At 52.2% G+C, this 25,086-nt stretch overlaps 5 protein-coding genes across 6 annotated transcripts; 2 read left to right on the forward strand and 3 right to left on the reverse strand.

Annotated features, from left to right (window-relative positions):
- The first annotated feature begins 70 nt into the window (after nucleotides 1–70).
- On the forward strand, nucleotides 71–2,815 carry SEN54_1 (tRNA-splicing endonuclease subunit sen54). Its single transcript, XM_007808236.2, has one exon. The coding sequence runs from the start codon at nucleotides 367–369 to the stop codon at nucleotides 1,744–1,746; it is 1,380 nt and encodes a 459-aa protein (XP_007806427.2). The 5' UTR covers nucleotides 71–366; the 3' UTR covers nucleotides 1,747–2,815.
- Nucleotides 2,816–15,372: 12,557 nt separating this feature from the next.
- On the forward strand, nucleotides 15,373–23,512 carry J3458_000061 (uncharacterized protein). Of its 2 annotated transcripts, XM_066115917.1 has the most exons (2): nucleotides 15,373–16,657; nucleotides 18,450–22,713. In XM_066115917.1, the coding sequence occupies exons 1-2, from the start codon at nucleotides 16,368–16,370 to the stop codon at nucleotides 20,383–20,385; spliced, it is 2,226 nt and encodes a 741-aa protein (XP_065977797.1). In that variant the 5' UTR covers nucleotides 15,373–16,367; the 3' UTR covers nucleotides 20,386–22,713. The 2 variants fall into 2 exon arrangements, with proteins under 2 accessions (XP_065977797.1, XP_007806425.2); XM_007808234.2 differs by lacking the exon at nucleotides 15,373–16,657 and having other exon boundaries at nucleotides 18,202–23,512.
- On the reverse strand, nucleotides 21,324–22,823 carry ZPR1_1 (nucleolar zinc-finger protein; the record flags this gene model as incomplete). Its single annotated transcript, XM_007808233.2, has 2 exons — nucleotides 21,324–22,580; nucleotides 22,650–22,823. The coding sequence occupies 2 exons, from the start codon at nucleotides 22,821–22,823 to the stop codon at nucleotides 21,324–21,326; spliced, it is 1,431 nt and encodes a 476-aa protein (XP_007806424.1).
- J3458_000063 (uncharacterized protein) lies at nucleotides 23,302–23,862 on the reverse strand (the record flags this gene model as incomplete). The annotated part of the gene is made up of 1 exon (XM_066115918.1): nucleotides 23,302–23,862. The coding sequence occupies one exon, from the start codon at nucleotides 23,860–23,862 to the stop codon at nucleotides 23,302–23,304; it is 561 nt and encodes a 186-aa protein (XP_065977798.1).
- A 239-nt stretch (nucleotides 23,863–24,101) lies between these two features.
- J3458_000064 (uncharacterized protein) lies at nucleotides 24,102–24,942 on the reverse strand (the record flags this gene model as incomplete). Its single annotated transcript, XM_066115919.1, has 4 exons — nucleotides 24,622–24,942; nucleotides 24,492–24,557; nucleotides 24,309–24,431; nucleotides 24,102–24,245 (listed from the first exon to the last, which is right to left on the reverse strand). Exons 1-4 carry the CDS (start codon nucleotides 24,685–24,687, stop codon nucleotides 24,102–24,104), a joined length of 399 nt encoding a protein of 132 aa, XP_065977799.1. The 5' UTR covers nucleotides 24,688–24,942.
- Between the last annotated feature and the right edge of the window lie 144 nt (nucleotides 24,943–25,086).

Consider the following 25,086-nt stretch of genomic DNA (forward strand, 5'->3'; position numbering starts at 1 on the left):
ACATCTCGGGCTGGACCCACCAAACTTCGTGCAATATCAGTCAAGTTTGACTTCACATCAATGGCAGCGAGTTGTCTACTCGACTTAATCCTGCTGCCCGTGTGAACCTATTATTGTTGTTTCTTTGAGATATTCCCCTTAATTTATCTTGCATCATACCCTACTATTACTTTGTCTACAATCAGGACCCCACAGGGAAAGACCGAACCGTCAAACCCTATTTTATTTTGCTTATTGTGTTCAACCCATTCACTCACCGTCTTCATCGCTTCACAGTGAACTGGACCCTCACATCGCAAACACCACTCAACCCCATTAGAAATCACATCACACCCAAAATACCGCCGTGCCCAAATTTTCACAACCATGGCCTTTGACGACGACGACAATCCTGCCGCTGAGCCATCCGCGCAAACTCCAGATGGGGGCCCAACCGCCGAAGACGCCCTTGAAGACGGCATTCCGGATTACAAGCTCTTCTCGGCCATGTTTAGCAAAAAAAAAGTCTCCAGTAAAGTCATACGCAAGGGGGAAAAGGACTTTGAATCCCACGGCACCCAAGCGCAGGACAATACCCTCGAGGCAAGCAGGCAGGCACTCGAAGAAGTCCTAAGCTACACCCGCATCCACCGCCCCGAAAACTGGATCCGAGCCTGGTATTTCCCAGACTGGTGGACTCAACAGCGGCCAGAAGGCAGTCGGGACGATGCCCTGCTGCACGAGCGCGTGGTGGCCGTGGAACAGGAGCGCGGGAGCTGGATGAGAGACATTGGACGGGTTGTTTCCGGAAGCAAAGACCAGCCCGGGGTCGGCCGGCTCTGGCTGCTCCCTGAGGAGGCGTTGTACTTGATCGAGCGGGGGAACGTGGACATCTGGTGGCCCGACAAGGAATTCGGAGAGCTTCTCCCACCCGGCGTTGGCAACGGGCCCGGCAGGAACCAGTTTGGCCCAGATGACTACGACGCCGGGGTGCCGCTGACCGTGGAAGCAGCGTATGCAATGATGGTGGGCTATGAAAGCGAGCGCGGCAAGACGACGTTGCCCAAATACCAAGTATATACGCACCTCAAACGAGCCGGATTCAACGTCATGCGCGCACCGATGCATGCTCCTCCCCCCGAACCACCCGCGCCGTCGTCATCATTGCAGTCACTATGGCAGTGGCTCTTCTCCTTCGTCAGCCGAGAAGGCAAATCGCAGCGTGGACCCTACGGCCCCCTCGTGTCGCCAGGGCTATACAGAGCATACCGCCCCATCTATCAACAACTTGCCGTCATCCCACGGCACAAGCCCTCCGCACACCCGGAAGAACACCACCCCGTCCAGGAGCCCTTCCGGGTTCATTTTCACGTCTGGAAACCCGCGGGCGTCCCCTTCTCCAAGAAAAACCCGCCGCCGCCTGATTTCCGCATTGCGGTTGCAGATACAGCAGACTCCAAACTACCTACCCTAGAGCAGATTGAGGCGCTGCTGGAATCGACACCGCTGGATTTGCCAAACCCGGAGTGGCAAGGGCCGGGAAAGCTATATCAACGACTAAAACACGGTCACCGAAATGTTCTCGTGGCAGTGGTGGATAGGGGATTGGTGAATTTTATAAGATTCGGAGAGGCGGCTTTTGGGGCAGAACGGCTCTTTGAGAGGTTCGATTCACGAGGCAGCGGCGCAAGAGGCGGGAAGAAGGGCGGCCGCGGCCGTGGACGTGGCAGAGGCAGAGGCAGAGGCGGGGGACGGGCGACAAGGTAACGGTGGCGTGAGGTTGAGAGACTACAGAAATTGTAGGATGTAGTTGAGCGATCCAACAGGGTAAATGCATTACGAAGCGACGTGTTGAGTTTCCTCCAATGAACCCATGTTGTGGCAGCGATTACGCCAGTGCCAGGCTCAACCGACCAACCGTCATATCGAAAGATGTATCCTAAAACAGTCATACTTGGGCGCCTTGGCAGGATGCTTGACATCATGGAAGTTGGTAGTTGCGTGTTGGTTCCGGCATCCTTACTGCGTTGACCCTCCCTGTTTCATGGGAAGCAAACGCCCTGGGCGTTGTTCAGTGAAAGGGAGTTGATGGTGCCCAGGGTTCCTGCTGGTTTGGCTACCACTCTGCCTCGAAATCAGAGATGCTCTCCTCCCATGTTCGTCGTCGTCGGTTGGGCTTATGGTGACGAGTTTTTTTTAATGCATGCAGCTATGAGGCGCTGTTGATTTGTCCGCGGTGCGAAAGACTTTTGAAATGTGCATGGCGGTTGGAAAGTACTATGAGGGCAATGGCATATCAGATAGGGGAGTTCATATTGCCGAGGTCAAAACTGGCTTGTTAGTTTCATTGTCCCACGGTTGGGCACCAGAGTATGGAATGGCAACTCGGTCTACCCAGACAAAGGTATTTTGGAAACTAGCTATTCTAAGATTGACATTGGTGTTTTGAAATGCCGCATTGTAGATGTGCAAGATTGTATGATGTGCGGCATGGTTGGAATAATGCCCTGTTCAACTTTCCTACCAGGAGGACAAAGGCTTTCCCGTCAGGATCGTGGTGTTAAGGGAGCCATCGGCAACACATTCTATTAGTGGGAGTGATAATCAGTCCTCCGTACGGGTGAAGCCAGTGAGCGCCGGTCTGGGATGAGCCAGCCAGCCCAATTATGACATGGGCTTCGGTAGTTGCTGCGATATTACGCGCAAACGCGACAGCTAGAACAAAGGCAGCACCCTTGCAGTAGAGCCTATTCGCGCCAGTACCGATCTTGACTTGACACTTGATTAAATGATGGTCTGGTGGCGTTGGTCGACCCTTGCACAGTGTAAGATGCCAGGAGAGTGTGGAAGTTGATAAGAACGAAACACAAAGAAACGCGCTCAAGAACCCAAGTTGTTAAAAACATGACTCTGAAGCAGAGGCTTTTGGATATCATCTTTACGACATCGCTTTATTACGCTCCCGTTTTGTGCATCCCTGTAAATTATTGCTCGTCGAGAGACCAACATGTCAGCGTACAAAGTGCAATCCAGTGCATCAAAGAGGATCCAATAAAGTCAAGTTTCCGCTCAGCTTCAAAGTCTTGACGTCTCGACGCGCAACGGAGGGAATGAAACCACGAATTGTGTCATTCGAAGTGCAATTGTCTCGTGGTGTGTCCTCATTCCAAGATGGGTTTATTTCAAATGAGTTTTGGTACACTATTCAATGTGTCTTTTTTTCCCCTTCTCCTTACGCACACGAATGTAATGCCTAACCACTCGGCCAAAGCGTCTCGGTGGTCCATTGCGTCGTTACCGTGCCTTGTCGGTGACGACGTGAACCTGACGATTTGAGTCATAGTGCTCTGTACCCGGTTCTTCGTGTACGATATGCAGCTTGTCAAAACTTTGAGGATGGGCTATAGACCAGCGGTGGACGCGCACCAATAGTCATCAGAAATGTGGCGCCACAGATTCAAAATGGTCAAGACAAGCTTACATCGTGTGCGTATCGGGCACTCATGCACTAGCGCCTGGTCATGGAAATGATATTCCTCATGTCATGTCGTGAGATCTAGTTGTTTTCCCAATATCGGCTTTAGCTGCGCCACGACGACGACGGCCCACGTAGCCAGTATTTGTAGCCAATGCATCTTGACGGGTGCAGGGATTAACTCGAGTTGAGCTGTCTTCACGGTCCGGACGTACATGTTTGTTGCTGACGTGGTTAGTAGTATCCCTCCCTTTATTAGGAACCGAGCTGGCGTCACTAGATGGCGTCGGCCTTCTTGTTGCTAGGCTGCATCATGTCAAACACTCTTCGCATACCATCGCGTAGCGGTGGCCTACCGACTTGTTATTACCCGTCGTAACTCTCGCAGTTGAACAACAACTCTAGCATGCATGATTCATCTCCAGCCCCGGGGGGAATAGTCATGTACACTGGGAGACAAGAAGGACTTCAGCCACCAAGTTAAAGTGGTGATGCAAGATGGTGCCAGAGCAAGTTTCGCCCATACACCCACAGGCTAGTTATTACCCAATAGCCCGGGGTGTTTGGTTAACCAATGCATTGCGTGAGGTGAGAAGACAGTCGAAAGGTTGATGAGGGTCGTGTCAAGGGTCGAGAGGTCTTCACACTTCACACTGTCCGGCGGTATACTCTAAGTGGGGCAACAGGAAGGCACTTGTTGAGCAATTGGGATTCAACGCCGGCCAATGAGGGCAAACGTGTCCCAAGACTGCAGGGAAGGAACGTTGGGCAAAGAGCTGTGGGCAAGGAGGAATATTACATGTACCGTATTGCGGAGTACCTTGACTTGGAAAATACTACGCCACCCCTTGCACGTTAGAGCTGTGGGTGCAAGGGGTACGATCATCCGAAGGCTGGGAGTCCTTGGGCCAAGCAACTATTAAGCCATTACATTTAGCTAGCTATCTAGTTATGCAGAGCCGTGGTCTGACCTATATGGATTCCGTGTAAGGACCTGTCGTCTTCTATGCCGCTCATCCCTCATCTTCATCTTCATACCCTCTGGTGGAGACTCGTAAAACAGGTGACCACGATCAAAGGGCGCATCCAGCATCAAGCCCTGGAGCGTTTTTACGCGAGAGACAGCTACGTAGCTTAAACCAGTCTGAAAGTCCCGACAGGAGAGATCTGTCACGATGACATCTTCAGTGATGCTCTGCGACTTGTGAACCGTAATGGCGTAGCATACGATCAGGGGAAACTGCGTGCGAGTGCAGAGAGTGCTTCCGATGAGGAAGTCCCTGTCTACTGGGAGAATCGGGACAATCTTTCTGCCATCAGCGGTGGTCAGGAACACAGGTCCACTGTACTTGTCAAACTCCATCATGATAACACAGGGAGGGTCTTGGACTGGGTCAGCCCCCGGTGCCCAGCCGATATCGTAAACGGTACCGCGAGCGCCGTTGCAGAGACCAACTGGCTGCCAAAGGTTAGATGTCAGCATCAGACGGGCGCCAATGCATATAGGGATCTGCTTCGCAAGGTTGCCCGCCTTGTCATCAGGCGCCGCAGCCGCGCCAAGGCCGACATTCTTAGCCTTGACCTGAATGACTGGCCGGCCGAGGCGGTCGAGGTGGTAGTGGTTATATTCGTTCACCCTATCTTTCGTGGCGTATACTCGCAAGGCGTTGGCGAACCTGGCGACCTCCAGATCATCTAGCTTCGCCTGTACTCGACCGGAAAGGAGTTTCCAGGACTCGACTGACAGTTGGAGGAGCCGCAATTCCTCGAGAGCTGTGCGAAACGCCTTCTGATCGTCGCCCCGTTGCCGTTGGACAACCTTCAAGAAGACTGATTTATCGAAGCGTCTATATGCGTTCCTGCCTTTGATCTCCACTCCCTGCACCTCTTTATCGTAATAGAGCGGCTTCTGTAGCACGGGTGGAAGCTGGAAGAAGTCGCCAACCAGAAGGATGTTAAGACTACCAAAGAACTCCTCATTCCTACTCGGGAACGCCTCGCGCAGGCGGTCATCGATCCAAGAAAGCTGTCGCAGTCCCAGCATGCTCTTCTCATCGATGATCAGGTAGTTGATGTCCTTCAGCTTCTTCTGGAGCTGGGCCATGTCAGTGGGCGAGAGGGGCTTGAAGTCCTTGTTGATTGGAAGGTGTAACAGGGAGTGCAAAGTAGTGCCCGATATCTGATTTCCCGCGACGCCAGTGGGCGCGGCACGCCAAACAGGTGTCCCTCTCCCGGCAGCAGCGGCTTGGAGGTGCGCGGAGAGCAAATTAATGAGGTATGACTTCCCGGTACCACCTCCACCATCCACATGGAGCAGCAACTGAGAGGGTTCCTGATTCAGGAAGTGGTCCATCACGGTATCGTATACTAAGCGCTGATCCCGGTTTAGGGAATCTCGAGCTTCCAAGGGCTGATGATCCACATCAAGGTCAAGGCGGTTTGCCGCCTTGCGTTGCTTCCAGTAGTCGCCCTTGAGAATACCGTCATCAGTATACCGTCCAACGTGAGGGGTCCAATCATAATTGATGTCGATGTCTCGGCGGCCGAGCATGTCGATATCCTCTTCCTCCAGCGGGCGGTCGGGAAGCATGCGGGCGAGTTCATGCCAGTCTTCATCCACAATGGGCTCTTCATGGACCTCAAGCTCAAATTCGTCGTCCTCAGCCCTCAATTCATTTGTATCTGGCTCCCCATAATGATCGTCCGCATGGGTGTCACGGTGCTGCTCTCTGCAAAACCTGTACGCAGCCGCGAAGGAATCGAACCGCTGCCCGCCCACGGTGAGCAACTCCTCTGGAGAGCGATGCGGATGAGCCATCATCAATTTAACACGGCAGAAGTCACCAAACTGGGGAGATGCCTCCACGGACCTGTATCGAGGAAAGTAAGACAGGACTCTCTTCTTCGCGTTGGCAGCGAGTCTCCTCCACGTCTTGAGATTATACGATTGCAGGTACTCGAGGTAAGTTGCATCCTCGTGCTGGTCATTTCTCTCGAGATACCTCCTGTAGCTGCCGACGGTCTCGTTGACATCTTCATCCACGCGATACGAACGTGCATGTTGCTCCAAAGGACGGCAGTCGACAGAGACCACCATCCGCGTGCCTTCCTGCAGAGGAATGTTAAGGAGAAGATGGGAAATCTCCTGCGCCGAGTAATCTCTCTCGGCAATCAGCTTATTCATCAGGCGAGAGGAGAAGGATAATAGCGGCTGAAGGTGTGCCGTGTGCGGCAAAACCTGGTCTGCAAGCTTACAGTAAGGCTCAGTCTTCTTCTCAGATTTGCTGCAATACTTGGCAGCGTACGTAATAACCGCCTGTAGGCTGGTGCAAGGAGATATGTCGATATTGGCTAGCCAGCCTAGTATAATGGCGGGATTGAAGTGATTCATGAGGTTGTCATTCCGCGCCGCCTCGAAGACATAGTACGACTTGCCTTCCTTCCTGATCACTGCGGCCAGCTCCCGCAAGGCACGAGGAAAGTCAAAACGACACTCCCGCTCTGGATTGGCCGCATTGGCCGCCTCGATATCTGCAGCAGCGCCTTCCATATCCCTCGCCAGATCAACGGTTCTCTTCCTTACGCGTAAGCAGTATGTGGTATTGCATCTGTGGCGCTGGCAGCGGTTGACGATTTGTGAGAGACGCAGGAATGTCAGTTCTGTACTCAGTGGATCTACGCTCAGGGGGTTACCCTCACCCTGGGGCATAGTCCTAGTCGGCTCAGGATTAATGGCAGTGATGTGGAATCCCCACGTGCGTGCAAAAACATCACGAGCGGCTTCATCCACCATGTCGACTCTTGGGCAATTCTCCATCCAGTACAGGCCATGGTTGTGCGGACTGCCACGCCCTTGCCATTCATACCGATCCCAGTAATCCGTAATGTTGAACTTCTTGCTTAACACGATATCTCGAAAGAAACAGTATCGGCGGTAGAAATGGAAAGCAGCAATGTGAGGATTCTGACGCAAAAGTTGGCGCGAGAGACCCATCCTCTCGGACTCGGACGCAGCCAGCCATTCATCATATCGGGGCATGTGCTGGTAGAGACTCCGCCAGTGTAAATCTGCCGGGCTGAATGTGATGAATGCACCAGGACATCCAAGGTTGTAGGCATAGGCCTCGAGGTCCTGCCTCTTCCTGTTCCAGAAGGGGCGCGTGCCGCGAATAGGTACCGCATGTCTTGTGATTGAGTTGATTAGCACCTGCGCCTCAGGGTCCTCGCTGTGCTCCAGTGCCTGAACAAGCTGCTCCCGTGTGAGCGGTTCATGACTACCATCGTGTTGCTTCACGAAGAATTTGGACCGTGCACGGGCCTGTGACCGCATCAGAGTATTGAAGGCGACGAAGCGGAAGGTCGGGTGGCGTGCAAAACGCCCGTCATGCCAGCGCATCGCGTGCTCGATGTAGTCCTTGTAGTCGATTGACCGTAGCCGAGGCTCAACAAAGTCGGCTCTCCCGTCAGGAAAGAGGCAGGGAAAAGCTAAGGAGAGTAGGGCATGAGAGCGATTGAACTCATTAATGGGTGTGCGCCGTATATTCGGAAGCTGCAGCTCGTGCTGCACCTGCTCCTGGAAGCTTGTGGAAAGCCTTGGTTCAGCTTCTGGTTCTCCGGCAAGAATAGACCGCAGAGCATCGAGCTCCGTGTCCTTGGCCAAAAGGTCCGGCACCGCAGCCTCGTCCTCCAGGTCCGGTTCTGCCTCCTCATCTTCCTCGGGTCCAACTTCGGCAGCCTCCACCTGGCTCTGGGGGATGTCGTCCAGGACATTGCCATCTTGAGGCAATTGACTCAGCCGCTCTTCGTCGATGACGATGCATCGATAGCCAGGATGATGGCGCCGGAGGTAGTTAAGCCATATGGCAACTGGCTGGCGGCGTACACGGAACTGGCGGGTGAATTGCCGGCTAAGGTTTGCATGGGACGACGTATTGGAAGGACGGAGTAATACAGTGTTCAACTCCCGCGGCAAAAGCGGGAGTTGGTTGTACACCAAGCCAACCTCGCGGAGAAAGTGAACAACATGTCCCCGATATTTGTACTGCTGGCCCCGCACAAGCATAATATTCACGTGGACGTGAACACGGCCTATTAAAGACTCTTCAGTAGGTGTAAGCTGAGGCAATTGAGTCGGTACGGAGCCAAAATCCAACTGGTTGTCCACAGAGAAGAAGTACGGCTCTTCAGGGCCGCGTTTATCATCCTTTCGACAGCAACGCGCACAAATGCCATCAGAATCGATCTTCATCTGGAACCAACGCTCTTGACATCGACCACAAAATTGCATTTGGTCATTGTCCAGCTTTGTCCAGAACTCACGGAGGATTGCTTTATCACGACAGGTCAAGGCGCAAGCGTCCAGGTCCCCATTCCACACCGGATCTTGTGCGTGAAATACGGCCGATTCTTCAGGTGGAATCATCACTGGACTCCGGTACCGTCGTGGCGGCCCCGACGATCGAGTTTGCCTTTGAGATTTTTTTGGCCGCCCTCCTGTACCAGGGGCAGGACCACGGCGAGCACGGCGACGAGGCCCTGACTTTCTGGAAGGCTGCCGCGAGCAATAGCGAAGAGGGCTTTCGTCCAAGGCATTGCTATTATCGTTCCCGTCTTCGTCCCCTAGATCGGAATCAGACTCTACCCCTAGGTGTTCGAGGTACTTCCGTGGTCGAGCAGGTGAAAGCAGCAAGTTGAAATAGTCCTCGACGTCAACATCAGATTCAGAGAACTGTCCCCTGTCATCCGCTTCCTTGGTCATTCCATCCCCATCTGGGAGCTCATTTGCCTGTAGTCGATCTTGACTCCCAGCTACGTTCCGTGGTTAGCTTGAACAAACTGCCGGGACCACAGCACAAGGATACCTTCTCCAGGACCATCAGAACCTTCAAAGACGCCGAGTTGAGAGATTGTGGGAGTTAGTGACACAGCCTCCCCTGCACGGCGTCGTGAACGATGGTCGCGCCGAATAGTGGCCTGCTTGGCCCTGGCGCCGGCCTTGGAGGCATCATCTTGCGAGTCCTTCCCGCCCTTGTGGAACCTAACAGCCAGGTAAGAGTAGTCCACACCAGTCGTGCTGCTTCGGACAGTAGATGGATCAGAATGTGAGGCGACAGGATCGGTCGAGGGCGGCACAGGCGGTGAGGGAGCTAGAGCCCGGAAGAGCCGCGAGCTCGCTTGGGTTGGTGGGATCGGCGTCCCCAGCACTATCTGCGGCTGGCTGCCTGGCTCTCCGAACAAACTCCTAGCTGTATGTTGTTGCCGTAGCTTCTCTGGCGATGTAGGTTGGGTTCCAGATCTCTGGTTAGGAGGCGATAGGCCAGCGTCTCTGTCGGTTCTTTTCGGGGCAGATCTCTCAGCTGAGGTAGGACGGACAGCCAGCTTTCTCAATGCAAGGACGGCACCTTTGGACCTGGCACGCTTGATCAGGTTAGGGAGGCATATATAGTATATCAATGGTGTCAGTTACCTCGGAATTGCGGTGGTCCCGGCATTCCAGACAGGTTGTAGTTGGATTGGCAGATTTCCTCCTGCTAACGAAATTACTTGGTGATTTTGTTCGGTCGCAAGACGGGCAATGGACTGCCAATTCAGATCTAGGACTAATATTACCCCTAGAATCATAATCCATACCCAACCATGCGGTACATCTGTTTCAATAATGGAAGAAAGGCTGCTGGCCAAGCAAACGAACAGATCGCTGGGCAAATTTAGCGATTGTAAACGATTGTAAACGATTGTAAACGATTGTAAACAGAGAAGTAAACAAAGAAGCACCGACAGACGGTGGCTGTCCTTTACCCACTTTTCTAGAGCCACCAACCAATCCAGCCTTCTTTCGCGATTTCCCATACAAAATTTGGACCAATAGAAACTTATTTGTCAAGCCTGCACCAAACCCTCATTATTCGGAAAACTTATGGATTAATGTAGAGTCAGCCTTCGGCTGAACAATCCAATCTATACAGTCTCCCCTTCTCTAGGAGCTCTTGAGGTAACATGGACTCCCTCCATGGTCTAACATGAGTTACATGACAACTCGACTTTACAAGTCCAACGTCATCATCCTCGTCCAAGGCGCACGGTCGGCATCGCCCTCCATGGAAACACGAGAAATGGCTAGTTGAGCACAGTCCATGTTGGCAAATACCTCGTCGCTACCGTGAGAAACTTACTCGCGCAAGATTAACCACCACCCTTGCTCAACCCCCCCTGTATGCAATCCATTCACACGGCAGCATCTGGTCAGCGATCCCCTCTTTCTCTCTCTTTTATTGCATCAACCGCCGCGGAGCCAAGCAAAAACAGGTGCTGCTTGCACTGTCGCATTATGCTAATGTCACGCTGCATTACGAGTTGCAACTGTAAAACACCGCACGCGGCGGTCCGAGGGGAAAGCCCTAGAGGGTTAAGGGAGAAGAAAACAGTCGGCGACCAGTTATTTACCACTTCCACGCACCTAAGGCCAGCAACGGAAACATCGGGACTGACGCGGAGTTGTTGGTGTGCAACACACATGCACCATGCACTCTTCATAATACGCCGTTGCTCATTCGTATGTTGGCTCGCCGTCTCTGTGCTCCTGGCAACACGGGGAGAAAATGGGGTGACCCCATACGCAACACAATATGGCTTTATTGTGTAGCTCATGTATGGTTTGGTGACGCCCCCTCGGCTTTGTTAGCCAGCTGGGCCCTACCGAGACGTTGTCATTGTGGTATTTTAGGTTCTGCGTCGACAAAATAAGGGGGAAAAAAAAGAAAAGAAGGAAAAAAAAAGGAGAGAAAGAAAGAGAGAGAGAGAGAGAGGGCAGGAATGGAGCTGGGTTTGGGTCTCGGCTGTGGAAAGCATCTTTCTCGCACGCTGAAGAGTTCAAAAAAATCCACCAGTTACGGAGTACTCCATACCACAAATAAACTAAACGCAGTACCAACACCAGTCGTATGGGCACTTTCGCCTACCCATACTGATTCGGATAATTAAAGCAGCCCATTATCGCAACAAGCGCAAGACGTTATGGGTCTGGTCACTAAAAAAGAACATTCCGAAGCATGCGGCTGCAGATGGAGCCACGCAAACTCTCTTGGCCGTGGAATAATTATTGACATTACGTACAATGCACTAAGCCAAGCCAGGCGAAGCATTACGCACCGTAGGAGAAATGCAGGACAGTGCAGACAGACAGACTGTTCTCGACGTGCGATAATTTGACCAAAAGCGCAGGCAACAGCTGTAAGGTCAAGGGTGTGAGTCCAACACGGTGACCCGGAATGGAAAAGGCAGCCCGTCCCCTCCGTTCATTCATCACCTTGAGCGTTGCGAAGGTGTTACAATATTCGTATAGGGTTATCGTCGTGTTGCGCATCATGCCAAAACGGGCTCTTCGCGTATCACAGCACTTTTGAAATCTCGCAGTATCGAGCATGCTGCATGACAGGAAACTGCAGTGTATTGGAGGGCTGTGCATCAGCGCATGTTACGTATTAGTTAACTCATTCATTAATTAATGAATTAATGAATTCGACATCAAAAACAGTCTTTTTTTTCTCATGTTGCAGCTAAACACCCACGAGCCTTCAATGTTGACATGTGCCCGTGCCAGGCTTCAGATTCAAGCACGAGCTGGTTGAACATGGCTAGAAGTAAACCTGGCCAATGTGGTTTTTCAATTCAAACACCCACGACTGGCAATTCCACGTGGGCCTTGCCGCATTGCAAACATGACCTTGGAGAATGTTCACGGAGGCCCAAGGAACGAGAGGACTTGCATCTTGCTTTCCGGCAAAAAGCCCATCATGCCATATGCATATACGCATGGCCTACGGAGTACATTGAGTGTCAAATATCCCGTATACGTGCTAACATTGGACCCAAGACAATCAATCACCATTGTGCGCCGTCAACCCCGAGGCTTTGCCTTTCCGAGTCATACAGCTGTGCAGAGACAGAGAGAGAGTGTGAGCTCAGTGTCTTTCACCCATCCCCCCATGCTAGGCTGAATGAAGGAATATCAACACGGAGCCATCAACTCGAAATAGCTGCCGGGGCCAGGCTGCAAGGCTGAATGGGTTGGTAGGCATGACGTCGCAGCCTTCTCTCCCGCCCTCCGTCACCTCACTACTACAAGTCATGATTGCGAGCCTCCATGGGCAATTGACTCTGCCCGCCTAGCCGACCACGCTGTGTGAAATCATTGTTTCAATCCATGACCAGGGGCCCTGAGGAAGCGGACGACTTTGATGGCATGCGCAGTTTGATGTTTGACCGGTTATCGCGCACCGGTGGCTGTGGCTGCAGTGCGAATTGCAAGGGCGGTGTGATTATGGCCTTTGGAAACGAAAAAAAGGGTTGAGTGCTGTCGTCTTTGCTATAGTTGCCATCACTCATTTGTCGGTTGAGTATTCGCTGCAACGGGAGGCAGTTGTGGCTGTGACAATTCAAAAGGTCCTTGACGGGAGTTGCACTGCAAAACACACAAAAAAACAAGGGACTCGAGTAACATTGGGCCGTATGGTAAATGGCTCCTGCAGTTTTTGGACGCGTCCACGGTTCTAGATGCCATCATCTGCATGAGCTCACTCAGGCAACGGGTTTTTTTATGGATCAACAGACAACCGGCGACGACAGCCGAGGTCAGCTGGGCTCCTTTACATGGGCCCTAGTTAACAAGCACCCTCTCTGAGTTATCAAGCACCCCCATTGTGGCTGGGCCCCTTCAGGTGCCGGTGTCGGAATTTACTAGTAATTAGTAAGGCAATTTGGACAGGCCGGCCTCACAGTCACCACTAACGCCGCTTGCAGCGCACCACACACCCACCACACCACCACAACACCAAAATAACAGCACTTGAGGCCACAAATAACGCACGATATCTGAAGAAGCCGCCGAGGCTCGAGCCGACCGTAAAAATCATTAAAATCGTCAACAACCGCCGCCTTCAACAGCACCCGCAGCTATTAAAGTATCACGATTAACTTTAACAGCTATTAGCCTTAGAGCTGTTGATCGAGACGATTCATACGAGCCGGGCACCGAGGGCCCTCGAGCTTACATGCGTTTTGCAGCCGCAATTGAGGACCGTGACGATATCAATGAAAATGACGGAATTACGGCCTTAACACCACAAAATTCATCGCTAAAAGCCTCACAGCGTCCTTTTACAGAGTCATAATTGGGTAGTCAGGATGCCTCCGTTTATTTGGGATGATGATATTACGCCTGAATTTGAAGGTAAAATGGATCAGGTCTTTGAAGAAATGACATAACAGGCAGCTACGATGGATGATATTATGCGACAGCCGGTGCCGACGATAGAAATCTCTGAATAGCTTCATTTAAATAAATTAATTCGAGTGATTTTTTACAAAGGCGCGACCGTACAGACAAGACAACCTTTACGTTATCCCCATACAAAAATCTATGGGGGCCCGGTATCGGGTGTCCCAGCCACAGCAAGCCACAATGGGGGTGCTTGATAACTCAGAGAGGGTGCTTGTTAATCGGACCCTTTACATGTGTGTGTCCATGTGTCCATGTACATTCTCGTATGCAAAACGTGGAATTCGAGATTGATATTGGGTGAGCGTTGTTTCCGTGTTGGCGGTGCCGAAACGTTTGGTTAACAACTTGCTACTAGTTACAATATTCCTCGCATGGACGTAATAAGCCCAGGAAATGTTATTGGCGGGTGGTGATTGGTGCTTGGTGATTGGCATGTCTTCACATCCCTTGCAAAGTAAAACTTGTCTCTCATTGTCATTTCTGCACCCCCCCTAGCGGGACTAGCCTTGGTCAGGACACTCGAGGATGGGTACTACTTTTATTACACCGCATGTACGGACGTGTGCCTGTCGTTTCGTCTTTGCTGGTATTTGAGTCGCGTGGAGAGCTCGAAACTGGAAGACTGGAAGACTGGAAGACTGGCAAGAGGGGATTTACAAAGAAAGAGAAAAAAAAATCTATGCCGCCAAGACCTTGTCGTCGACTATGGGGCTAGTTTCTACCGCTCTCATCTGCGCATATCGGATACATCTTCTAATAACGCAAGCTTGCATGTGTACAAACGTAGTCAGTCCATGAATCGGCACGCGGTAGGCCAGGTGTAATCTGGCATCATGAGTTGCTCTACTCGACAAAGTTGCATTCACTCATCAGTCATTTCACGCACTCCGTACGTGACACACACCCCGGCTTTGTGCGTTTTGGCTTGACAACAAACTCAATTGCGCGCAGCTCGGAACCCAACGCCGTGCAACCGGTTGCTCTGCAAAAGAAGGGGAGCTCGTCTCTCGTGCCTTCTCGTGCCTTTGTCGTCTTGTCGTCTCGTCGTCCCTTCATATCCGCTCCGGCGCTTACTCTTGGCCGAGTTCCACACTGGACGGTAGTTGCATGGTAGGATGGTGGTAGTATTGCAACTCGAGCGCCAAGAGAAGAGCACGAAAAGAGCACACAGTACGGCGTCGTACTATGTATTTGATTTCTTTGCATTCAACAACCAGGCTGGCGTTTCCCTCTCCCGCCGCCAGGGTTTGGAAAGGCTAGAATGATGAAACCCAGGCCAGTCAACCATCAGACGGTTCAAGCCACGCCCACCGCCCAAGGCAATCAATCGTACACATTTACACATTATACCAGACATGATACATAACTCGATACGGCGTCATTGGCCTGCACACACGCCCCCCCGTATTACGCACGCATCCCGCCCCCCTCCCCCCTTCGTCCATTTATTTATTCGCCTTGCAAGTTTCGCACTCTGTTGGCGCGCGCGCGGCGCCTTTTTGGCTCTCTTGTTTGGACCGAGTATCAAATCAGACGTCAAGTTGCCTTTGATTATAGCCCGCCCATAACCTCCCCAGTATAGTGTGTCTGTCAGTCCTTTTGATCAACACGCCCAACGGCGTACAGTACATACGCTCGAGTTGCATTCCAAGTATAGCCCAGTCCGATGGAGAACTCGTGAGTCTCTTGTCGCAGGCCCTGGCTCGCCTCAATTCGTTACACTCTGGTCTGGCCCAAGTGGTTGCGTGTCCATCGCGCCTCTCACACCAGTGCCTTCATACGCTCGTCTTTGCCTGCTTGGCTGGCTGGCAGTGAAGAGCTCTCTCGTCGTCCTTTGGCCTTATTTCCTATTAGCTGGGGCAACCCAGACATTTCGCACCCTTCCGGCCCCTAAGCATCTGGCCTCTGTCAAAACGACTCAACGTGGCCCTTGAGTTTCTCATCATTCCCAAACCCTCGGGCCCGCCTCCGAAACTACCGTTCTATCCTGTACCTTTTCTCTTCTCCCTTTTTTTTTGCCCGCACCACACTATTTCCCCCCATCCCCGTTGCTCTTCTCGTCAGATACTGCTATTGTCTATATCTTGAGTAATTCCATTTCTACCATAGGATCACAGGACCACAGGACCACAACAAAAAAAAAAAACAGCAACCCACGCCACCTGCCCGTCGTCAACCCACAAGCAATACAACCTTTGTTTTCTGTCTTCTTATTCCTCACCTGTCGCAGAAAGACAGACAGACCATCGGAACTCGGGCCCGGGTAAAAAACATTAAAAAAAATTCTGGGGCTTGCAAGGAGTTGCCGAACCTTTGCAAGATAACAACTACCAGCTACATCACATCTACGAGGCACTATTACAGTGTTAATTTGGTTGAGTTCCCACTTGGTCATCCTTGTCTTCCATTCTCTGCTGTCCTTGACTCACTTTGGACGTCTCATCGTCTGATTATCACTACCACTACTAGCACTCTATTTTTGTTTCTCCCTGCTTGGACCTTGTCTTCTTCATTTCTTCATCCTTCTTTTCTTCTTGCTGTCTCGTCGCATACCTTTCGATTTCCGCTTTCCTCCACACGCATTCGCATACGCACACCGACTACGCAACTTTTGCCTTTGCGCCCGCGTGTGTCATGGAGGATCCTGGTGTTAAGGACAACAACACCACGCCGACTGAGCGCAAGTCGCCGTCTCCAGCGTCAATACCGACACAGGCGCACACATCCTCTGAAGGAGCCGACACCACAGCCGCGCCATCAGCAAATCGAGCAACTCCTGCTGGAGCTTCCTCGGATGAACCGCCTGCATCCGATTCTGTTCCTCAACCCAAGCAAGAGAATGGTGTTTCGCACGAAACCGAGGGTGCATCCAGTCGAAGCGGCGGAGCTGAGCAGCCGGACAAAGGCGAACAAACGCCACCTAGGTGAGTTGTCAATTGTTTCCTTTCCTCATCCCAGTTCCCTCCAGTCTTGGGTCTCAGGTCTTGGCTCCATGATAGTCGTGGTCCACTGGCTCTACGCCTCTGTGCCGCATCAATTGATTTGGTGGCTTTGTGCACCCTTCAGCCCATTCGCAAACTAGTAGTTTGCTTTTGGTAGCCAATCTCCCCTCAAGTCTTGAAAGACGAGACTTGCATCTGGCTGGCCTGGCCTACAGCTTCACCGCGGCGGGAACCCCAAACAAAAAGCCTCGAGATGGGTTTGGTCGGCGGTTGCACCCGGCGGTCTGCGTTCGCTGCTCGCTGCTCATATTTCTGCCTGCCTTCTTCCGTGCTGCCTCGATGTTTTATAGCTTCGGCCCTGCAGCTACGCCCAGGCCCGGGTTGGGCAGTTGCCTCCATGTCGATCTATACTTGGACGCCAGCAATTCCGCAGTGCCGCCGAGCCGGACGAGTCTTTGTGTCTGGTTGCGCTTGACAAGCAGTGCTGGCTGTGGGAGGCCTTTGGAAGCCCAATGTTGAGAGAATTCTCGAGTGGTTCGAGCTGTTCCGAGCACTGAACTGGCTGCTCCCCCCCCCCCCCCCAACGACCGCCAAGTGCTGCGTCCACCAGCACCAAGGCTGGATTCGTCCATGCACTTTTCATTTGCTTTCATTTGCACATCGCTCTTTCCATTTTACCAACCGCAACGGCAATTTCATGCCGGGCACCAAAAGGAGGTCCACATGCATGACTGATCCAAAATGATCCAAAACGATACGCGAGTTTCTTTATCTTTACTCTTTCATCTCGTATGATCACCACCTCTTGCGCCCCGAAGCGACCCGATCCACACTCCTCAACATCAGTGCTCCTTCCACCGGCACCCTTTCTGTCAGTTCTCAACCCGGTTTGCTCTCGTATACTTGCAACGAGTCACAAAGTCAGAAAGTCGGGAGTGGAAAGAGTCCGAAAAGCAGCTTTCACCATAACCTTTGTCACCGAGCACGGCCGTGTGCCCTATTTTCGGAGCTGCAAAGTGCCCAGTGCCGGGCAGATGCTGCATTATCCACGTGGACAAGTTGTAAAACGCAACTTGACTTCGCTCTTGCTCACTGCTGCGCCAGTGTTGCGCGCCCAAAGGTCAGCGCTGGGCTGGAATCCGCTTCTTTAAACAAAAGCCTTGTTTCACGGACACACCCCAGCGCAGTTGGCACGGCATAGCTCAACTGACATATGGACCACTGGTGTCCGTTGAACTGATGTTGTGTTACACCAAAGGTTTATGCGCGCAGACATAATACGGCCACTTCTACTGGTTTTTATCCCGTGAAGTCGGGCTTGACTCGTGGTCTCTGTTCCAATCGGTGCAGACGGTTTGTTACACCGCCACTAGAACGCGCAGAATCAGAGACAAGTGTTATCGAGCGTCTGAGGTCTGGTGTGTTTCCTACCATCACTGGTTTCAGCCGAGTTGTAAGAGGATTCAAGTCGCACATCCTGCAACTGCGCTTTTCTGTGACTTTGTCCGTCTCTTGTACTTCACAGACACCATTCTCGTACATCACGTGTTCGTCGTGCAATAGTTCCCTGTGCGAAAGGAGTTTCACCCGGGTTCTTTTTCTTTTACCCATATACACACACACACACACACACACAAAAAAAAAAAGAGTATACATATATGTTTACTCTTGTCTCAAGATAGAAGCGGCCAGACATGCATGCTACAGAATCGCCCTCGGGGCCTATCACAAGAACGAAGATCATACCAGAAACGTCGACTAACATGATGCTTAGACGGTTGAATGGCAACAAAACTCGCCAGGAGGATAACGAGGGCGATAGTGAACTGAGCGATCCGGACAGCAATGTAGCATTCAACGAACTGGAGGACGAAATTGTTGTCAGCGGCCGGAGCAGCAGGGGAGCGCCAAAGTTGCCAAGCGGGCGCCAAGCTTCGGAGTGCAACGAGGACGAGGCGATGGAAGACGCTCCAGGGGTGTCTGCTGGTTCGCATTATCCTAAGCGAAAGCGAACTTCCATCTTTAATGATCTGAGCGAGAGCAAGCTAGAAAGCGCCCACACTGCGGCCCCTGAGAGGTCACCCACTTCGCCCACTAGTGCAAACAAATTCAAACCCAATCGTCAAAGTCTCGGTGGTCCAGGGGTTAAAGGTGTTCTTCTGGGGACTTGGAGGGATTCAAACGTGCCAGATGAGGACAGGAAGCACGCTGTTATCGGCTTCATCGATGTCCGAGATCGCCTACGCACTCGGATTCAACCCAACACGAAATATGGGGAGTCATTGGCTGAGGAATATCCCTTGCCTCCAGGACCTGGTGGAAGCTGGGTCACCTTTGAGCGCGTCGTCTTTTCTGACCATCTTGTTGGCTTGGACCACTTCCAAGTAAAGGAGTATACCCGACTTCGATCCGAGGTTGCACCTGAGGAAACTGAGGATGGCCGTATAGCCGCTGAGCACGCTGCCGTTAAAGAGGCAATCCGCCGCGTCAAGGAGAACCCAGCTTTGGAGAATCCGGTACAGCCTCCTGCTATCGCATACGGTATCGATATGCCAGAACATCTTCAGGGTCCCGTCCGCCCTGACCTCAAGCGCAGGCGTATCAGTGGTGGTTTTGCCGCTATTAACCCAGCGCCTCCTGACATTGCCCCCGAGCCGACTGTTCCAACTTCGCAGCTGGCTATTGCTGCTCATCAAAATCGATTTTCGGTTGATCCTCTTCCAGGGACTCGACCGACGCGCATCTTAATAGGATATTGGAAGCCGTCGAGTGAACTTGATCCAAAGGATCGTCACGCTGTGTATGGTATCTTGGGTCAGAATGACATGTTTCGTGTCAAGGTCGTTCGAGAGACTAGGGATGGCCGATTCGTGGATGGCAACTTTCCATCCGGAGCCGGTGCTTTATGGATTGCTTACGAGGAGGTTGAATTTGAGCCACATTTGAAAGCCCTTAACAGGCAAGAGGTTAAGGAATACTGCCGCGTTCGGCAATATCAATTAGATCATGGCGAATCCTCTGCCGATCGCATTGAGAATGAGACCAAGGCTGTGTACGAGGCACAGACCCGAGCCGGCACAATGCCATATAAGCAACCCCACAACGTCACAGTTCCCACGTTTACAGCCTCTCCACAAGGCGATGGCGATGAGCGCATGAATGGGCGGCATGGCTACGGTGGTCACGAGCTCCGTCAGTCGCGCCGAACTGAGCCGCGACCTATCCGGGCATCGCTCAGCGAGAGTGAACTACGCGCAAGCCGACTTCAGAGCGTAGAGGCTGTGGAGAGAACCAACGCGTTGGCGCGTCGCGAAATTGCGAGAGCTGAAGCTGCTCAAGGCCGCGCAGATCGTCATGCCATGCAGAGAGAGCGAGCGGCGGCTGCAGCTGCTGCAGATGCTGCCAATGCCGCCGCCGCCGCAGCCGCAGCAGCCTCCAACATGCCTCTCGAGCACCATCACAACACCAACGGCCGAATGCTCTTCCATGAATCTGACGATATGCAACGACTGAATAAGGTATGGGCTCGACAGGAGACCCTTCGCATGAAAAGCAGTTCGGACGAAGCCAAGATTTATGACGGAGTCAAGTATGAGCGCAAGGCAACCGGGCCTTTTATGGGAAAGCTTGTATCGCAAGGCACGATTATCAATATCGATGGTGAGGACTATGTCGAGTACCGCGTCCTCACGAAGCCCTCGTTCTTCTAAGCGTCATATTCGCGTTTTTTTTTTCTACTGGCAGGGAGTATAAGAACGATTGATACGATTCGGATACAATGGCGCTGCCTACATAAAGATGGCTATGCTGGTTTGGCCGGTATTGTTACCATCACCGATTAATATGCTGAGCAATTTGGCGCCCGGCTATTCGAGACAAAGGTTGGCTGGAGGGCAGAATGCTTGATTATTTTACTTTGCTGTGTCTTGAAAGGACGCTAGACACAGAAACTCTTGGCCGATTTTTATTTAATATTTGTTTTGCGAACGCAAGGATCGGGCAAGCCAGAATGCTATTATGGCTCGAGCCAAACCGGCCTTTGACAAGCGGTTTTTGATTTCGGTCTTTTTCCCCCTTGCCTTCTCAATTTGTCAAATCACCTTGATTTTTCTTCCTGCAACACTTCATAAAATCAGGGATCGACGTCTCAAAAAGGACGATGGCACATTCCCTCGGGCGTGGGCTTCCTTTTATTTAATTTTTTTCCTGCCGTTTTAGAGATGCGGATTCGTACAGATGGCACCGTTGGAGAACAAAGCTCAGATTGAGGACATGGTCACGGGTGTCCGTCCGGGATGAGGACGGATGAGTTTGCGATGGATTCAAAGTGGTAGCATTACGTGGACACGGAGCATGGAGTTTGTTTGGTCTGTTTTTTCATTTTGTGCTGTACAGAATCCATGTGCTTTACGTGTCAGTATACCCAATGTGGAAGACTTGCGTTGGTATCGTATGAGCAGTCAGTTGAAGTTCAAAAATGTTTCTCAAATCAATTTACGTGATATTACAAAGAAAAAGACGCGGTCAGGTTTCGTTATAATTCGAGTATATATACCCCCGGTTCAAACTCCGCTGCTGATTTTTCTCTATAACCCTCTTGAATCAAATTCACTTCATATGCGTCATTCCCCACTATATATTTTGCATTTTATTCATCGTGGCCGCCAGTCTTTTCAGGCTCCTCGTATCCCTCAACCTTCATATCTTTTAGCCCCAACTCCTCCTCCTCCTCTTCGGTCCGCTGATAATTCTCCCTTTTGATCTTGGGATCAGGAGCGGGCGGATCGACAAGTGGCTGCACAAAACTGCTCGCAAACGGATCCGTCAGGATGACGGTGAATTCCTTTTCGCCCTTGATGGCGGCATCCAGCCCCGCGAAGAAGGCATCCCACTGCGTCTTTTCAGAGGAGCTCAGCGAGTCGCCGCCTTGCCCCGCGCCGTTGGCTTCGAAGATTTGGCTGTGCAGGTCGTTGCGGACTTGTGTGAGGAGGCCTTCTACGGTGGTGAAGCGCCCGCCCAGCGTGCCGGGGTTGACCTGGAGCTGCAGCTCGGGACACTCGAGGCCGCATGTTTCGGATTTGAGGATGTCACGGGCAAGATCAGTGGCGTCTTGTACGGTGAGGGTGATTTTCTCGCCGAGCTCGGGGATTTCGCCGCCGGTTTTGACATCGTTGGAGCGGTAGCCGCAGTGGTCACAGACGGTGGACATGAGGACGACTTGTTTGAAATGCGGGATGTCCACCATCTTCATATGCGTTGTGCAGGGGTGCATGCAGCCAGGGCAGCTGGCTGGGAAGCTGTATACTTCGTTGGGGATGATTTCACCGTCTGCCGTGAGGCCCGGGTTGGTGAAGTCGGCAGGTGCTTCGGTGGTGTCGCTGATGCCGAGGAGGGCGTTTTGTTCCGGGGTGCGGACAAACTCGCGCTTCTCCCATTTTCCTACACCGTCTTTGAGGTCGGGTGCGATGAAGGAATTGCCGGCCGGGTCGTCGACATAGAAGCGGAAGGGAAATGCGTCGCCGGCGAGCATGGAGCGTCCTTTGGAGATGATCTCGGCAATCTTTTCGGCAACTTCGGGAGATTGTTGTTTGCGGGCTTCTTGGTTCATTTCGAGGTCATCCATGACGGTTGTGAGCAGACCCTCGACGTTCGTGAGTTGGCCGCGGCCCGGGGGGATCTCAAGATCCAGTTCGATGAACTTGACGGTGGCGGTGTCGGACTTGACGACTTGCCGCGAAAAGTCTTCAAGGCTGGTGAGACGAAGCTCGTAGTGTGTCCCTTTTGGCTGGACGGTTCCGGCGGCCTGGATCTCGTTGTTTTGCACGTTGCAGTGCTCGCAGGAGAAGGACATGATGACCACTTCGCGGAAGTAGGGGATCGCTGTGAGGAGGAGGCGGGTGACGCCCTATATTACTCATGTTAGTATTTTGAATTAGAACGTCTGAGTATTAAAATCGGCGGTAGAAGGACGCACATTCTCGCCGCAGTTCATGCAAAGCGATTCAATCTCCTCGACGGGTCGATACTCTTCGTCTTCCTGGGTGGCGCCATTACCGGTGGCCGAGAAGCCCGCAACCTTGTTACCGATAGACTCGAAGAACTCGGTCGGGTTCTGCGTCGTCTCTTCTTTCTTTTCTTCGGCAGACATGGCGCTGTGGTGCTCTTTATCACAGAGCGACGGCGTGTAGATGGAGTGTGTATGCTGGTCGCAGAATTAGAGGCATGGAGGTTTGTGACTCGGATGGAGGGGCATTGAAATTTTTGGAGGGGCAAATCTGGCGGTACCCCGTAGCCTTATGTCATTCCAGGTAGCTAGCGCGAGGCTGCTGGCTGGCCTGGGGGGCATTTTAGTGGTCTGGTGGCGCGGGGAGTCCCTTCAAGGGTGCGCTAGAAGGCAACTGAAGCTTCCAGTGGGTCATCCCAACATTGAAGGCCGAGTTTGGAACAGAAAAGGCTGTCCAATGGCGTTGCCGCATTTTATGCTGGGTTTTGATGTTGCGTAGCCACCTCGAGACTTGAGAGGAGGGCAGTTGCTGGCCGGGGGAGGCCGTGTTAGACGTTCCCTTGAACTCCGAAAAGGAGGCGTATTAGGTGCAGAGCTGTCGTGCGTGGTAGACCGTGTCGTCTCATCCCATAAAATCCGCAAGGGAGAGCGAGCTTGTTGATTTCTGCTGTTGTGCAGCAAGCAGGGCTTGCAGCCCGCCTTTGCGGTTCTTGGCCCTCTTCTTGCTGCTTGCATTTGCCGTCATCTTCTGATTTTCTGGCTCCGCCGGCACCGTCTTCCTGGCGGCAGACGCTCTCGATATCTTTCGACGTGTTGCTGCCTCGGGTGCTGGAAGGCTGATCGTAGTGGCTCGACTGCAATGCCCACATGATATTGATTTCGTTGGTCCTGAAGAGGCAGCGTTTGGCTTTTCCCGCTTCTTCTGTGAAGCAGCCCGTCTTCGCAACCTGTGTATTTCGCGACGCTCGAGCTTCAATAACGTCTTGTCTCCCGGAATCATGATATGTCCGCAGGCGCCGCAGACATGTTGCCGCTGTACTTCGTGTTGAGTCAGGTTGTTGTGCAACATCAAATCATCTCGTTGCCTCATCAGGTGCGCAGAAGTTTCCGGGGCCGTCTGTCGGAAAAGATGCGCCGCATCGGTGAGGTAATTGAGGCCGGCTGAAAGCTCGTCTGACGCCATTCTAGCGAGATGATTACAATACTGTCGATACTGATGTCCACCTTAGTCCGAAGTTGAATGCATTCAGCGAGTTTTGGCCAGGTCAGAGTCGTATCAAGGAAGAACGACCCTTGGCAGGCTGTGCATGCATGGGCTTACGGGTGGGGTATCGATAGCGTCCTGGATCCAAGAGGCGCTGCTACCCTACACTTTTTTCTCTTTTTTAACTAAGCTCCTTTTATTTCCTTCGACCTAAGCATCTAAGCTCTGCGAATCTCCCAGGTGATATCCTTGATGCTTACTTCCTCTCCAGCCTTTTCGTCGTAGTCAAACCATTCCCCATCTGCTAGGTCGATGGCTGTAAACTTGGTGCCCGAGTCAACACCCTCGGCGAGCCACTCTCCCTGTCAATGAGCATTAGAACTTTGTTCAAAGAATGAAAATCTGTCATCAAGCCATATTCCCACCTCTGGCTTAAACTCGGTGAACTCGAGTCCGCGGCAATCAAATTCAATAATCTTGTGCGTCTTGGGTGGTTCGGATTGCTCGTATGCCAATGGTGCAGCTTTGATGGAAGCCGATGATTCGCGCTGCCAGATTCTTTAGCGACCTCTTTCCTGCGAATGCCTGATTTCAAACGAAGAAAATACCTTGCAGTTTTTGCATCTCCATACAAAGTTGGCTTCACCCCGGCTGCCGCTCATCTCGTTGGTTTCCTGTGTGGGAGATGAGAACGACCTGACCATCAGGGTTCAAACTAAGATGTGCTTGGGCACTTACAAAACGGTTTACACCCACATAGTTATTGTGTGTCTCTCTGCATGACGTACATTGCACCTTGAACATATACCAGAATGGGTTGTCCTGGGTGTCGTCTGGTCGCAGGTTCGTTACTCTGGGGAGGGGGGGGGGCAAGGTTAGCGACTTGTATTCAAGCTGTTGTCATACAAGACACATACCCTGTCTGCTCAGCTTTGATGGCTAATGTAAACATCTTGAACGACAGACTAGCTCACACACTGGAAATTCTGTTTCCAATGCCAGACCTAATGGATCACTCGCGTATTCTCTAGTCACTGTGTCTCGGTGTCTCGAGTCCTTGTCTGTGAGCCAGATGCAGCGCTTGGCGGGGAATATGGAGCGTGGAGTGCACGCGCAAACCTGAGGCTATCACGTGATCAAAAAGTATCAGCCCATCTCACGAGCCGAGTAGCTCCCGAAGCAGTGTTTCGTAAACGAATTGAT

This window comes from Metarhizium acridum (genome assembly GCF_019434415.1).
Source record: "Metarhizium acridum strain ARSEF 324 chromosome Unknown scaffold_1, whole genome shotgun sequence".
In the NCBI taxonomy this organism is placed as follows: domain Eukaryota; kingdom Fungi; phylum Ascomycota; class Sordariomycetes; order Hypocreales; family Clavicipitaceae; genus Metarhizium; species Metarhizium acridum.